Below are 15,708 nucleotides of genomic sequence, written 5' to 3' on the forward strand. Positions count from 1 at the left end.
AGGGCACCGCCATCCCTGTCTCTGTGTACTGACACACCAAGCAGCTGGAAATTTCTGATGTTTGTGGCCAATGGCAGGATACATCACTTGGGCTGGCAGGGGTCACCCTGTCCTGCATCACAGCTGTGCTTTCTGGTGATGTATCTTTCTAGAAGTTTTGGAAGAGTTTGAACTGGGTCAGTCCCTCCTGGCCCAGCCATCAACTTCAGGGGCCAGCAGGCAGGGAAATCCAACAAACTCCATACCATATGGTACAATGGCTGGACATTTCAGCTCTGCTCACCGACCCCTTGAGCCCTCCCAGAAGTAGACACAGGAGCGGTGTGACGCTCCTGTCCATTGCTATAGCAGTCCTGACCTCCCAGGCCCACTGCAGAGTGAGACACTAACTGTGTGATGTTTTCCATATCCCCCCCAGGTGCTCTTGTCACATTGCTGGCCATCGGCAGCCCTTATGCCATACCTGGTGCTGGAGGCCAGGAACCCCCCAGAGCTCTTTGTGGAGTACCCAGAGAGAGAGCACACACACTCCATCCAGGCCTGATGGAGACAATAAAATGCTCAGCAAACGGTTCCTCGTGTGTCTGGCTTTTTTAGGCACTCAGGAATGGGGCATTGCAGTGGGGTGGTCAGCTTCTGTCTTCCAGCTCCCACCACTGCCTTGCATCTTCTCTCAGGTGTTTCACACACCAGTGCTCCTCATCTTTCTCCCCTCTCCACCACCTCGTTCCCCTCCTCCTTCCTCTCTGACTGCATGTGTTCATGTCGTCTGTCACGGGGTGCTGGGGTGCTTCAGCAGGGGAAGGCAGGAAGCTGGGGTAGCCTTGCTCATACGCCTCCATGCTGCAGCAAGGCAGGTCAGGCCAGGAGCCATGTCCTGGCCACACTGGCTTTCAAAACTGTGGCTTTCAAAGAGTTGCTCAATGCCCAGTGCCTTGCTGAACTGGGGCCAGAGTGTACCCAAAATGGTTTGGTGGACTCTAACACCTTAATTTGCTACCTGGATTCTCAGCTGAAAACTTAAAGGTGAGCACGTGGCCACAGCTGGGTAGGAAGGTGAGCAACAAATGGAGGACATCAGGGCTACTGGAGGCCTCACTGTGAAATGAATCTGCAGAAGATGAAGGGAAGAAAATATCAGCTGGGAGCTGCAGCCCATGAGTTAACACAGCTCTTGTCGTCCCCCCTCCCACACCTGCAGTGTCTGCAACTGTCCCCATCCCCATGTGCCCTCATCACAAAGGCTGGAGGAAGCCTTTCCAGGACACAGGGGTTTCAGGACCACACTTCCTGATGGTTTGACAGAGGGTTTCTGGGTTTGTTTCTGCCTGGCCCAGCAGGAGGAAGATGGACATGAATAGAGGTGTGTGGTTGCCCATGGAAAGGTAGGAGATCTCAGGAAGCATTGGTCTGTTGAAATGAAATGTGTGTGTGTGAAGGGACTTGGGCTGCAGTAACCCTGGGCAGCCTCTTCAGCATCTGCCAACCTGTCACTGACGCCGTGAGCTCATTCAGGACCTTCAGTTCATGTTGTCTCATTCCTGGGCTTTCCACCTTGCACACAGTGACTCCATTTGCAAGCTGGTGCAGTGCCAGGCCAGTTTGGTGGATAACAAAGGGTAGAGTTGGCCAGGAAACAAGAATGCGATGAACATTTCTTTTTGTTTCACAAAGAAACAGGGCTGGGATTTTTGGTGGCAGTGTTAGGGGGGGAAGGGAGGAAGCTGGAAAGACCCAGGAAGACCCCCCAGTGCAACTCCTTTGAGGATACCAGAGATCAAGACCTGAACATCTATCCTGACCTGGGCAGTATGGGATCTGGCATTTTCTGCAGGAGGGAAGGCATCTGTGCAGGGTAGATGGGCTGGGGAGGATGCAGAGACGCAGCATTGTCAGACCTGTGTGGGAATAAAGCTTTGGGCTGGGAGCAGGTCCCCAAGTCTGTTCCTGAGGAGCAGGGACCAGCCAATGTGGCCAGCAGGAGCCACATGCACAGCATGGCCAAGCCACATGCAGAGCTCTGGTCCCAGAGAAGCAGCAAGCACAGCACAGGATAGATGGGGCTGGTGCTATCCCTTCCCATGGGTGACAGGGCATCTTCTGCTTTGCTCCCAGGCTGTAGGGGAAATGCCTGGTCCTCAATCACCATGGGAGCAACCAAGAGCCAACTGTCTTCTGGGGAGCCTGAACCCTCCAGTCGCATCCTGGATATGCTGGGATTCTAGGGAGGCAAGCAGAGGACCTCCTAGCACAGGCCCCTAGGAGCTCTGGCTGGAGGCAAGGGACGGGTGGGATGCAGAAGCTTGAATGCAGTACTGGCCATAAGGAAAGGGGAAGATGGGCATGAACAGGCAGAGGCATGTGGCATGCCCCAGGGTGGTACCCCTGTGCCCTGCAGGTGCTCCCCAGTGTGCCCAGCCCACTGGTCGCCTGCTGTCTCTGGTTCCAGGCAACCACCACAGTGGCTTCCCCGTTCCTACAGCAGGAACAGCCACTCTCTTGTTTAACAACCAAACAGCCTGGGGTTTTAACAGTTCAGTCACCGTCAGTGAGTGGCTCTCCTGGACAAGCCAGACACCCCCGAGGCAGCTACTGCTGGAAGCAATTATCAAAGAAACTGTTGGGCTGCGAGGCAGGGGCGAGCATTGTCTGGGAGCCCAGGTAACTGCTGTTACCCCGGGGAAGAGGGACACAGCCCTGGGGCCCTGCCCAGCCCCAGGCATGCCAGCCCAGCCCTGAAACCAGGCTGCATTTGAACCTGCCGTGGCAGCACCCTGCTACCAACCCCCGGCAGCACTGTCCTTCCCAGCTCCGATGTGATATATATGCCCTGGGCAATAACTCTGCCTTCCTTGTCACACCTGAGCAGCAACCCTCCCCTCATATAATTCAGCTTCCAGAAGTGCAGGTATATACCACCCCCACCCCTTACAGCACGTTCCCCAGCACAATTCACCTCCCTGCCCCCAGCACAGCCCCTAAAGATCCATCCATGAGACTCCTCCCAGGACTGCAACCTGCAGCTGTGCAACCTGCCCCACACCCTGCACTCCCCCTGCAGCGCGGACATCCCTTCCCATGCAATGCTTTTGGTCCCCAAGGTGTACCTTGTTCCCCACTCCGTGGATGTCTGTCCCCAGAGCACAGCCCCTCCTGAGGCAGTGGCTCTCCTGCTCTGCCATCCCTCTGTGCTAATCTTGGCTGCCCCCAGGTCGGCTCAGGGGTATGCAGATGGGGTGTCCCAACAGGAGGATGCTTCTCCAGGCATATTTATACCAGCTGATTGCTAATCTACTGGAAAAGCACACAAAACAGTTGCACAGCCAAAACTGCCTGACGCTTCTGCTCTCTAACAATTTCCATGGCAGTCTGGGTATTGTGGAGCCTGGTTCTGTCCATGCTGAATCCCACACGCCTACTCCAGGTACTGCCAGTCCTGCAACCGGGGAGGTATTAGCCTGGGTGGCAGAAAGCAAGCCCGGGGCTGGTCAAGGACTGGCAAGGGCAGTGCCAGGTGAAATCCAGCAGGGAGAGGGTTTCTTGTCACAGCTGCAGAAGTCCAGCTGCCATAAATGTCTCCAACAGACTTCCGAGGCTTTATTCCCCTGGATGTTTTTAGGAACACCAGACCCAGCAATTTACACACCTGCCTTTCTTTCTGGAAGCTTGTTCCCAGAGTCTGAAGGGCTGATTCCCACCTGGACCAGGTACCCCAGGGAGAAACACCCCAAAGAAATGCCCCACCAAAGAAATGTTTCCCCTGAGGAATGAAGACACTAGATATTTGAGAGCCAACCTTCCTTTTGGGTCAGGTGCTGCCCTGGCCCCACACCTGAGCTCTCTCCTCTTGCCCTCTCTGTGGAGTTGGGGTTGGTCTCCATCCTTGTGCTACTGGGAGCTCCCTTGCACATGGAATGGGAAGGCAGCTGGGAGTCCACACCCCTGGTATGGGGTTCAGTCCTGCTTCCCAATAGTGCTGAGCCAGCGGCAGGAGGGTAAGAAAGGGTGAAAAACAGTAGGGACTGCAGGGAGCTGGAAGAAAAGGCAGTAGGAGTGGCAGGGAGAGTGGAGGGTCCCAGGGAGGTGGTTTCTGCCTCCTGCAGGCCGCCCCCATCCCCACCACATTCCCATCTACCCTGATCCGCTGCAGGGATGGCCACAGTCCGGCTCAGCTGGAAAATCAGGTCATGCTGTTGTGCTCAGGGGCAGTTCATAGTCTGGCATGTGGGATATTGGACACCTTGCTGGCCCAGCTGAAACCTCTCCCCTCACCCCATTTCTCTGCTCCCATTTGCCACATATCAGCCACAGCAACTTGCTTTGGGTCCGTGGGTCCCAAGCAAGCACCGGCCAGGGAAAACTTCCCTAACTGGGACCAGGCATTAGCAACGGCCCCTGTGTCCCTTTGGGGGGTCTTGGCGGAGAGAAAACACACTTTAATGCTCAAACTTGAAGGGTGACCAAGATATTTCCATGGGAACTCTGTGCCAGAAACATGTTCAGCCCAGGACCTCCTGGTGGGAAAGGTCTCCCAGCAGACTCCAGTGTAAATGTGTGAGGGCAGGTTGTTTGGGAGGAAAATCCTCTTTTTCTCTATTTTCTGCCTTGGCTTGCCACAGCCATAAAATCCAGGCACCTCCAAGGAGATTAAAAAAATAAATAAATAATCTCTTTTTCATGTCAGTGTGGTGGAAGGCTCTGCTAGGTTGGCTCAATACAGGCTTAGAGGTCACTGTAGGGGTTACCCTGTGTGTTGATGTGTGCACGTGTGTGTGTCTGGCCTTGCTCACCCTCCTCCACGTCTTCCTGGCTCTTCACCCCACAGACCCACGCAGACTTCATGGAAGGCTGCAGGATCTGGTCCTCCCGCCCTTGCCTGCACACCTCTGCCCCTTTCTCCTCCTCTGGCACAGGGTGCCCATACAGCTGAGGGGTCTACGGACGCCCAGTCTCCTGGGAACACTCCCAAGCCTCCCGGCTGGCGTGCCCCCCATGCGGTGATGGCAGTGGGGTGGCAGTGGTGGGTGGTGGGGACACCGGGGGCACGGGAGGCGAGGCAGACAGGTTCCCTGCTGCTGCTGGAACTGGTTAAACATTGTCCCAGGCCAGTTAGGTAACACAAACTGCAGCGGGAAAGAAATGAAACTGCTTGAGCAAACAAGGTGCGCTTGGCAGGGCAACAGGCTGCGTGACAAAGTGCTCCCCTCTCCCTGCCAACCTGCCAGGGTTATCTATTGATGGAGAATAAACACCTCACCCACAGCCCCAAACTTGGAGGGACAGCAGCCAGGAGCACAGACGTCTCCTGCGAGACCTGGCCTGGGGCTGGGCTTGCCCTGCTCACCATGTCCCCTACCCGGACACATTGATTGCCACCAAGCACCAACCCGGCCTTCTCCCATGCATGCTGCTTGTGTGGGCAGCCTGAGCATCTTGGCATCGTCCCTCCTGCCACCCTGTCCAGTCTACTCCTTGTGGCAGCTCCAGGAGGTCAGGGATGGGCCTGGAGCACCCTCCGCTCGCTGGAGCTGGCAGATGCCAGCTGGGAAAACCTGTTCCCTGGGGAAGGTTACGCAAGGAACATGACGGACGTCTGGCTGCAGCCCAGACCATGGACTGGCTCCTGGTTCACACCCAGGGACTGGGACCTCTTCTTTCACCACAGGGCAACCCTGATGGCCTCATCTCAGCATGTGGATCTGGGAGCCCAGAGCACTAGGAGGCAAGGGATGGAGGTTTTCCATATGATTTTGTCATCCCTGGGATTTTGCATGACTGCAGACCCCCTCTGCAAGATGCTGAATTGTCAGGGTGGGCATGGCATGGCATGGCATGGCTGCAGGAGACCGGGCATCCCAGCTGGACCAGTAAGGCAACTCCTTATGTAAACAGCAGTTGAACCCACCCAAAAGAGGTTGGATCTGGTCCATGGGCACCTCCTGCCCCTGGCAAAGCAAATGGGTCATGCCCCTGATGCCACTGCAGCATCTCCAGGAGGACCTTCAGCTGCCACTGAGCCCACAGCCTAGGGGTTGCCAGCAGCAAAGTAGGCCACCTAGGGCCATGGCCACTGGGAGTTTGCAAGCGAAACAGGAGACTTGCAGCTGGGTCTGTAGTTCTCCCGGCCCCTGGACCCATCTCTTGTTATCCACATCCTGGTGAAGCGAGGGTCTGGTCTTCCCCAGGCAGCACAGTGGCTTGGCAGCACGGGGGCTCTGAGCCACCAGCCTCATGCTTGAGCTGAGGTCAGGCAGACTGGGAGCAGTTCCAGCTGCTGCAGCCAGGACAGCCCAGGGGAGACATCACAGATGGTCCATGTGAGATCTTGCTTTGAAGGACTTATTTCTCTTTCTCTTTTGCATCTGGTCACACTCTTGCAAGTGCAGGATGGGTGATTTTCAACTGTACCATGTCTCCAGCAGTACTGAAGGGCAGTCAGAAAACAATGGCCATGTCCTCTTGCCAAAAAGGCATCTCAGGCTTTGCAAGGCACCTTTACTGCCTAGGGGCTTCCCAAAAACTCCCTTCACTCCCCTGCTGGTGGGCTGGCTCCCCTCCCGCCTTCAGGCACTGGCTGAAACCATTCAGGAAGATGTGGCATTGCATTTTCTGGGCATCCCAGACCTCATCAAACTCCAAGCTCAGAGGAGGGGTCCCAGGGCCTTTCCCCTTGAGGGTGAACAGGAACTGAGCAGTGCTATCCTCTGCAGGGTCCTGTACACTAGCAAGAGGGTAGGGTGGCAACAAGACCCTCTAGTGCCCAGCAGTAGTCAGAAAGACTCATCATGAAATGCAGGCAATGCATGCCAACCAGGAGCAATGTGTGGACCACTGTTTGCCAAGCTTGTGGTAGAAACATATCTGAGAGCCTGCTTGGCCTCCAACGCCATATCCTGTGGGTTGGACAGATCCTCCCAGCACCCCTGGGGCACCCTCCCTGCCTCCTCATGACTGGGATAGCTGGGGAAGGCTGGTGTTGCCATTGAGCAAGAAGGGGCTGATGATGTGTTTGGGCTGTCCAGATTCCCAGGCCTTAGCAGTCCCCCCTCCTGAAGATGTGATCCTTAACAGGTACCCAGGTTCTAGGGGAGGCTCCCAAATAGCCAGACTTGAAGATGAGCAAGCCTTAAACATCTTGCAGTACATGTGCTTCTGCTTGATGTCCCTTCACGTCTCAGAAGAGAGCACTGTCCAGAGAGGGGCTGGAGGTCCTCCCACAACTTGTGACCCCCAGTCAGGCTGGGATCCTACTGGGGGGAGAGCTGAAAAAGAAGCTCCCCCACCAGACCATGGCAGACTGGCTCTGGGACCAGGAATTTGCTTCCCAGCATCCAGTGCTCCAGGAAAGCTCTCCTGCAAAGATGAGTGCCAGGGTTGAGGGTCCTCAGAAGGGACAAGGTTTGGGAGCGAGTGTGAGATGCCTCTGCATGTCTGGCTTTGAGACAAGACCGCCAGATCTCACTCCCACCAGCTTAGGGACAAGCAGCCCACCTCACCCTAAGGAAGACCCTGTGACCCTGTGACCCTGTGCCAGGATGACCAGGCAAGTCCAGGGCACAGCAGGCAGAATGGATGGCGGTAAACAGGATTCATGCAATAGGACACCCCAGGTAATATGAGTCTGGTCCCCACCATGTCTTTAAGAAAAACAAGCAAAATGACAGGGAGGTACAAAAAAACCAACCAAACAACAATTTATTGCTCTTATGTTCCCATTAGAAAAGGAGGAGACCACATGCACCGGCTGGGTGCCTGGCTGGGCTGGCATCCCCCTCCTGTGGCTGACACAGAGCCAGTCTGTGCTCCCGTGACATCATTTCAGTCCAGCTGAGCATCACCACCTGCCACAGGACACGCGTGTGCCCTACAATGCACACTCTCACACAGGAACATCTTACTCATGAAAAAATATATCTGTACATTCATTCATATTTTGGTCTTACATAAATTAGAAGCTACTTTTGGTGAAAAGGCCTGTTTCTAGATACAGGCAGCTGGGCTGGAAATGCAGACTGGCCCTGCTGTGCCAGGTCCTCTCCCCCCCTGAGGGCTCTCCAGGGCCAGGTGAAGCTCCACAATATTCTCATCTCTCAGTAGGTGCCACACTGAGAAGCTGCTGCACAGGGGGCGCTTCACCCATCCCACGTGGAACAAACAGGATGGTGGGCACCTTCAGCATGGTGCGAGCAGTGATGAGGGAGGACCCCATAGCTGGGACAAGGTCTGTTCGATCCAGCTGAGAATGTGGTGCTGCCCCTCTGCCGAGGCAGGAGGTGGGTGACAGCAGGAGATCTGGGCTCTCACTGCGGTGCCAGCTGCCACTCGAACTTCTCTTCCCCATTGCGTTTGTCCAGGCTTTGAAACAGCCAAAGTCACTGCAATTCCAGTCGGAGGTACAAATCCAGCAAGGGAAATAACGGTTTACAATAACCTACTGGAGCCAAAATACTAGCTTTAAACACCTCAGTGCCGGCAGTCACCAGCACGCACGAGCGTGCCCATGCAAATGTCAGAGTTTCACACGCTGCACAGGGCAGCAGCTTCCAGATACAGCTGCAGGCAAAGTTTCCTGCCAAGGAGCCCAGCTCAGGGCTGGCCCCAAGGGGCTTGTCAGACCCCAGCTCATCCAGGATTCCTACAGCTCCTTGTTCCTGTTGAGCACCTCCTCCTCCTTCCAGCCACTGGAGTTCTTCCCAAACTTGTACACTAGCCGTCGCCCATCAACTCTCTCCAGGATCTCCCGTTTGTAGTAATATCTGGAGGAGATGGAGGTGGAATCAGGGCTCTGGACGCAGCTCTGCATGCTGAGGAGCTGCTGTGGGGGATCAAGGCTGAGCTCTGGTGGGTCTGACCCAGCCCTGTGGGGCAAGTCCCCCTCAGGGACAGGGGAGGGCACTCACCGCATGGCTCGGCTCAGCTTCTCGTAGGTCATGCTGCTGTTTTTCTTCTTCTGGCCCCAGAGCTGAGCCACTGCTTCCGAGCGCAGGAACTTGAAGACACCTTCCCGCCGATCCTCCCACTTCATCAGCCCCTCGTTCAGCTCAGGGTGGATCAGGATGTCCCGGATGAACTCCCACAGGTGGGTACCTCTTGGGGCTGGAAAAGGAGAGCAAGCTGTAGAGGAGGGAAGATCCTGCACGTTTCTGCACTTTGGTTCTCCCTAAACCCCGCCTGCCAAGAGGCACGGCCAGCGGACATGGGCCTTCCTGCCATCTCCCAGCCATGGAGCCAAGTTGGGGGAGGCAGGTCAAGCTCCCGGACTCAAGGGTCCACGTACAGTGCTTGCTCTTCCGGCTCTCCAGGCAGTCTCTGCTCTCCTTGCTGAGTTTTCGGGGCCGTCCCCGTTTCCGCTTGCCATGTTTGCTGTCCCCTTTCTTGCTCCCTGCAAAGCCAACTGTACACACAGAGAAGGGGACACGTTACGCCATGCAGAGCCTGCTGAGTGGCACGCTCTCTCAATGGACAGAAACAGACCCCGGGCACACAGAAAACCAGCCCCCTCCCTCCTTCCCAGTGTGAGCACGGGAATTCAGGTGGTGGCTAAGTCATTGCCAGGTGGGATGTGCTCTGCAGCTACTGGAAGTGCCTGGGAGCAAGCCCTCCTCTCCCAGCTCCCCGGGGAGGAAGCAAACAACTCACCGTCAGGGAAGAGCTTTGCTTCTGTGGGGTCGAGGTCGAGGTCACTTCCACCGGAGTCCTGGGAGTTAGGACTGTGGGACATCACAGGTCCTGAGAGGCAAAGGGACAGGGCTCAGACCTCCAGCTGCTGGCATCTGGAGATGCTTCCCCCTGCCGCCCTGCCCCAGGCCCCAGCAGGCAGCCTGGTGCAAGACCCCAACCCGCCCTTGGCGGCGGAGGCAGTTCCCCACTGATCTCCCAGATCAGCGCAAGTGAAGGCAGCTTTTTGCTGGGCAAAACACCCACCTGAGATATCAGAGCTGCCTGGGGACATGGCACCAGGCAAGCAGGTGAAGTCTGTGGATAGGAAAGGGTTTGTGGGCTTCATGTCCTCCAGGGAGTCCTTGGCACAGGGATTTCCCAGCTCTGGAAGGGGCAGAGAAGGGAAGAAGGGGTCAGCTCTGCCCGCATCAGCACACAGTCCCTGGGGAAAAGGCTTGGCCGGGGCCCCTCTCTTACCCAGGTGGCTGGAGTTCAAGAAGGTCTCCTGGGAAGTCACATCCTCTTTTTCCAGCAAGTCAATGATCCAGTTCAGCTCATCGGAGGCTGCAGGGGTGGGGGAACTGGGATTAGCGATGCCTGTTTGGTAGGGAGGGGAATGGTGCATACTGGGAGCTGAGCCTAGCCCTGCCTGGACTCTGGTCTTGTCCCTCTGCGCAGCTGCCCCAGTGAAACCTCCCCCAGACAGCCCTCCACGGTGCCCAGGAAGCAGAGGGTCCTGGGTTGGTGGTGGGGGTCTCAGCCTTATTCTTTGAGCTTCCAGGCTTGGGTACAAAGGGTACATTGGGACACTCACTGATCTCGTGCAGGCGATCATAGAGCTCGTCCCCCAGGGGCCCAAAGATGAGGCGCATCTGGTCCCTGGTGCAGTGGCAGAGCGCATGCCCGTCCATGTTGCAGCAGGAGAAGTCAATGGAGCTGGCATCATACTTGTTCTTCTCTACATGGTAGCTGATCCACTCCAGCACCTGCACCTTGGTCCAGAAGTATGGGAGCTCACTGAACCACTCCGGCTTGTCTGCAAGGGACGGAGAGAGGGGCTCAGAGGCAGGGCAGTGGTGCCAGCACAGTGTGCCACATGTGGGCTGCCAGCTGCAGTTGGGCACCGGGTCCAGTCCCATGGCGATCACGCAGGGCACAGCGGGCCCTGCGCTTGGAGGGTTATGGGACTGACTGGCACCTAGTGTCTGCTCCCTGATCACCTCGCTCTGTCCTGCTCCTGCCCTGGGGGACAGCAAGGACCTGATGCTACCCCCACCATTGGTTTCGGTGCCATTTGTCCTGTCCATGCTGCGATCCGCCCTGCTCTTGCTGGTGTGCTCCCTGTGCCTCCCCCAGGGCCATCCCATGATTGTCCCAGTGGTAGAGTGGGGACCCCCCCCACCAGGACTGTACTTCCAAACTGCTCTCCTGGTGAGCCCTGGCAGCCCGTCCCCTGGGACATGCTGATGGAGGACGATAATGATTCCCTCACCACCCCATGGATCTGACATGCTCCAAGCAGCTGCACCTTGTGCCACCCAGGGTCTCCTACAGCAACCTCTTAGCCAACACATCCCTGGGGAAACTGAGGCATGGCGGAAGCTGCTGACTTGCCCCAGTGGGACAAGAACCTTTCAATGCTCTTCCAAGCCTCACTGCTGCCTTGCATGCTGGCTCCCCTGGGCAACCACCAGTGCTCCCCTGGTCCTACCTGTGCTCTGTGCCTGGGGCTGGCTGGTGGGGAGATTCAGCCCCAGGGTGCTGTCGTCCCCAGGGTGTCCTAGCATGTCCAAGGCTGGCTGCACCTCGTCCGGCTGGTACATGGCGCTGATGTAGTTAGAGAAGATGTTGCTGATCTCACAAGATCCTGCCATCAAGCTCTGTGCCAGGAGACGACAGTGAGCCTCGGCCCCATGGAGATGGGGACCAGAGCCTGCAGCACCCCCAGGACCAGGATGGGTGAGGCTGAGCTCTCCCTCCCTCCTTCCACCCATCGTCACCACTCAGGTCAATTCTGCAGAAACACCCGCCCAGCACCCGCTGGCTGGGGCTGGGGCCTGACTCACCACCGCCTCGGGGCCGGGAGCGAGGGAGGCTGAGCCGGAGCAAACCGGGGACACGGCATCACTGTGCCTGCAGAAGAGCCCTGTCCCCAGCAGCCTGGCCTCACCAGTCCCACTGGCAGCCACAGCAGGCAGGTGGCTTGCAGAGAATGGTGTTGGTCATTGCAGGGCACAGCCATCGAGCGCTCCCCCAGCCCCACAGCACAGCAGTGCTCGGGCTGGCACAGCCTGCTGCCCCACTACCCACTGCAGGGACTCCAGTGCCGACAGCTCCAGTCCTCTCAACGAGTTGAAAGAAGCACATCCCAGTAACTCTGCAGCCAGGAGGGGACCAAGCCCCTGCCCGGCCCTTGTGGAAGAGCCAAATCTTCCTGTTCGCTTGACAAAACCTGGGGACTGGAGGGGGGTCCCTCCAGAACGCCATCTTGTTGGCCCCCAGAAAGGTCTGGGAGAACAGGCGTGCAGCAAGAAAAGACCAAGGGCATCCCCCGGCGAGAGCGAAGATGCACAGGGAGGGGAGCAAAGCAGCCGTCTTGGGCTGGGGGACATCAACAGGCCCCGGACGAAAAAGCTTTGGTACCTTCTGCGATGGCAATCCCGGGAGCGGCAGCTAATCCAGAGAGCAGTGAGGGGAGACGGAGCGCACCCTGCCTGGCCGCTAGCCACTGCTCATGGGCCCGGGGAGGCTGGTGCCGATGGGCAAGCCCTGCCCGCGTCTCCTCTTTTATAGCACAGGCTGCGTAACGCGATCCGGCGGCCCGAGGGGAATTCCAGCCCGAAACGTTCATGCTCCCAGATCCAGGTGATTTGCATAATATGAACCACCGGGTCCCAGCCCAGCGCTGCCTTGCCGGGAAATCTGGGTTGGCCAGTTTAATCATTGTCAGAGCCCTTGCCCTACTGGTGCCCAGAGTTTCACCCACACCAGCTTCGCGGGGTGTTTTCTTCGCTGTTGATTGCCTGGCTTGTGTTTGTTTGCTCGCAGCAGCAGGTTCACTCAGCTCCCGCTGCCAAGCAAACACACCCAGAATGCTGGAGCGGGCTGCGCATCCCGCCCTGGGGCTCTGCCGGCAGCAAATGGGCTGAGAACACTGCCTGGGGTGCCCACCCAGCCGTGTGGCATCCCCCCCTTCTTGGGAGGGCTGCCCATCCCTCATACCGAGAGGGTGTTTGCGGTGGGTGCCTTGGCTACACTGGGAGCACGGGCTCGGTCACTCCCCAGTCTGGCACAGGAGCAGCTTCTCCCAAAGCGGGAGGGAGGACCCAGTGACCCAGCTGGGTGGATGCTTGGAGCAGGACTCAGGTGGGGACAGGTGGTCTGCGTGGGGATGGAGCAGAGACCAGGCAGGTGCCCAAGTATTGCTGCGCTCTGTTAGGATGGGTTGATTTTTGCCTGGGGGGAGGTCTGGGACAGGCTGCAGAGCTGTGATGGCCCATTCCCCAAGCGCCTGGCACAGGCACACACATACACTCACCAGGGACACACGCCAAGGGGCAAGGCAGGGTTGTGGGATGCTTTTGGGGAATTATCTTCTGGTGGCTCTTGCCTCTCTGGCTCTTGGGCAGGGGTACTTCGGACCCTGTCTGGATATGTTCATGCTGGTTTTAACCCTGTGCTAACAGAGGACCCCCAGGCCAGTCCAAGCCGACACCTTGGCACCCATTTTCCTGGTGCTGATACTTTGCTGAGCCACCCACATCTATGCCACACATGAGCTGGCGCTCACTGTGTGAGCAAGGTAGACCCCGACATCACACAGCCATCTCTATGTCTTTGTCACTTCAAACCGGTGCCTGGCAGCAAACCATCTCGTGTGACAAGGTGGTGACAGACTGTCGCAAACATGGATGCTCTACTTCGGCCCATGGGCCAGCAAGGGCAGGGTGGCTGTGTGCCCCATCCCCCTTGTCACGTCACGCTGGCCTGCCGTGCCATGCCATGGCCCCAGGGCCAGCAGGGCCAGCGTGCCAGCCAGGAGGCACCAGGTCACGCCAGCTGATCACCTGCCCCAGCTTCATTCCTCCATGGCACAGTCACGAGCACTGGGTGCTGCCAGGCCCTTTTGTTTCCTGGGCACAGCATCCCACAGCGCACAGGGATGTCACTGTGCTGGGGAGCAGCCCCTGCCATTACTGCCACAGGGCACACCAAGGCCACCGGGGAAAACACTGGTGCTGGGCAGACACAAGCCTGAAGCCTGTGTTCAGCCAGGAGCTGAGCCCAGGGCTCCACTGTTCCTGGGGACCTGGCCACCTGGCTGGGCTTCCAGTGCTGGTGGTTAGAAACCTGGCCCTGAGGAAGCTTTTTCCACCCACCGCTGAAATGCAGGCATCTTTGCAGCAGAGTGGGACACGACGACTCTGTGCTGTGCCCTGGGCCACAGGTCGAGGGATGGTGGAGAGGGCATTTAGGGGTCTCTTGCCCAAGCCCTGCCCAAGCCACCAACGGCTCTCCCCCACCCTGGGGGATCTGATCTGATGGGGCACTCTGGCATGGACCACATTGAGCATCCCCTTTCCCAGGTCTCCCTTCTCTGCAGACCCACAGCAGACCCCTGGGTCAGTCCATGCACCCGGGCTACGCCACTGATGGGAGAGGTGCCCTCAGTGGGTGACACCCCCCGAGTCCCTCACATGTGCCTGATATGCTGGGAGCCCTCTGGGTCCTCCTGGGGCCCAGCCTGCCCCCTTCCTTCCCCTTGTGTTTGGGAGCCAGCAGAACAGCAGGCCTGAGCAATCTTCCCCAACACCCTGCAGGTGCCCTCCAGCTTTACTGACCTGGAGAAATGGCCTTCCTGGCCATCTGCCTGACAGATGTGCCACAACCCAGGCCTTATAATGGGCCATGGGAAGAAGATCACAGCAGGGGACACTCCCTGGAGATGCCAAGACACTGTGCCAGGAGCATGGGAGAGCATAAGCCTCTCCTGGGGTGTCCCCATGCCTTCCCCAAAGCCACAGTGCAGCAGCAAGCTGCTGGATGTTGCCCATGGGACCCTCCACCGCTGAGGAGCAGCCGCAGCACTGACAGGCTCAGAGGAACTCCTCCTTGAACCTGGCAATGGGTGGCAGAGGGCTGCCACATTCTCATCGCTGGAGCCACTGGCTCCTAGAGATGTGTCCCCACTGTCCCCTTGCTGCTTGTCTGAGCTCCCAGGGCACCTTCAGGCATGTAGGGAGCATGGCACATGGCATGGGGGCGGCTTGGCACCTTGCTGCAGTGAGAAAGAGATGGTCATGAGTTTAGTCAGTTGGCGACACAAGGGCCAGCTGTCTGTGGTGCAGTGAATGGCTGGGACACCGGGTGGGAGGGGGATGCTACTGATGTCACCTGCCCTGCCAGGAGTAATTGAGCCTGTGATACCCCCACATTTGTTGCCCCTACAGATCCTGTTTGCCCCGGCAGCACTACGGTGTGGCTGTGGTATGGAGGCTCACATCAAGATAAGGCTGAGGGTGATACAGGATATGGTTCTGGGGACTGGTATGGCTCTGGGCACTGCCAGCCCTCCAGAGACACTGTTGGGGCTGGACTGGTACCACTCTTAGGCTGAGCACTGCAAGGTGTATTTTGAGCCCAGGGTTGGGGTCCCCAGCTCTCACCCTGTGGCAGCAGCAGGGTGTGGGGTGCCCCGGGCAGGGAGCAGGGTGCGTACCAGGAGGAACTGCATCCGGGGTGGTCGGTGCGGGCACAGCCCATGGCTGGCGGCTCCCCACTCAGCTGCTCTGTCCAACCAGTTTAACCAGTGCTGACTGGCTGGGAAAAAGAAAGTGGAGGTTTCTGGGGCTGAGGCCCTGCCCTGTGGGGTTGGGGGTACAGCTTGCTGCCCCCCTCCCCGCCCTGCAGCACCTGGGGCTGAGGAAGGTTGGCTTGGGGGGCACAGGCTGGTGCCAGCTTCAGTCACCTCTGGGCGCTCAGTGGGCACCACACGCTGACAGTGGGGTCACCTCCCCCCCCGCCTGGGCACCCGGGGGGAACCCTGCC

At 58.0% G+C, this 15,708-nt stretch overlaps 1 protein-coding gene across 1 annotated transcript; it reads right to left on the reverse strand.

Annotated features, from left to right (window-relative positions):
- Positions 1–8,635: 8,635 nt before the first annotated feature.
- Positions 8,636–11,536, reverse strand: ELF3 (E74-like factor 3 (ets domain transcription factor, epithelial-specific )). The gene is made up of 8 exons (XM_009881327.1): positions 11,372–11,536; positions 10,475–10,696; positions 10,138–10,224; positions 9,925–10,044; positions 9,640–9,729; positions 9,278–9,394; positions 8,901–9,096; positions 8,636–8,756 (listed from the first exon to the last, which is right to left on the reverse strand). Exons 1-8 carry the CDS (start codon positions 11,532–11,534, stop codon positions 8,636–8,638), a joined length of 1,116 nt encoding a protein of 371 aa, XP_009879629.1. The 5' UTR covers positions 11,535–11,536.
- Between the last annotated feature and the right edge of the window lie 4,172 nt (positions 11,537–15,708).

Source organism: Charadrius vociferus, unplaced genomic scaffold, assembly GCF_000708025.1.
Source record: "Charadrius vociferus isolate BGI_N301 unplaced genomic scaffold, ASM70802v2 scaffold333, whole genome shotgun sequence".
Classification (NCBI taxonomy): Eukaryota; Metazoa; Chordata; class Aves; order Charadriiformes; family Charadriidae; genus Charadrius; species Charadrius vociferus.

What these genes read in the sequence shown, in the direction of transcription:
- ELF3 (XM_009881327.1), bottom strand. Translation starts at nt 11,534, where the DNA reads ATGGCAGGATCTTGTGAGATCAGCAACATCTTCTCTAACTACATCAGC. An exon ending in GCCCCAGGCACAGAGCACAG is followed by an intron (nt 10,697 to 11,371) that starts GTAGGACCAGGG and finishes CGTCCCTTGCAG; the next exon opens with ACAAGCCGGAGTGGTTCAGT. An exon ending in AAGCTGAGCCGAGCCATGCG is followed by an intron (nt 8,757 to 8,900) that starts GTGAGTGCCCTC and finishes CATCTCCTCCAG; the next exon opens with ATATTACTACAAACGGGAGA.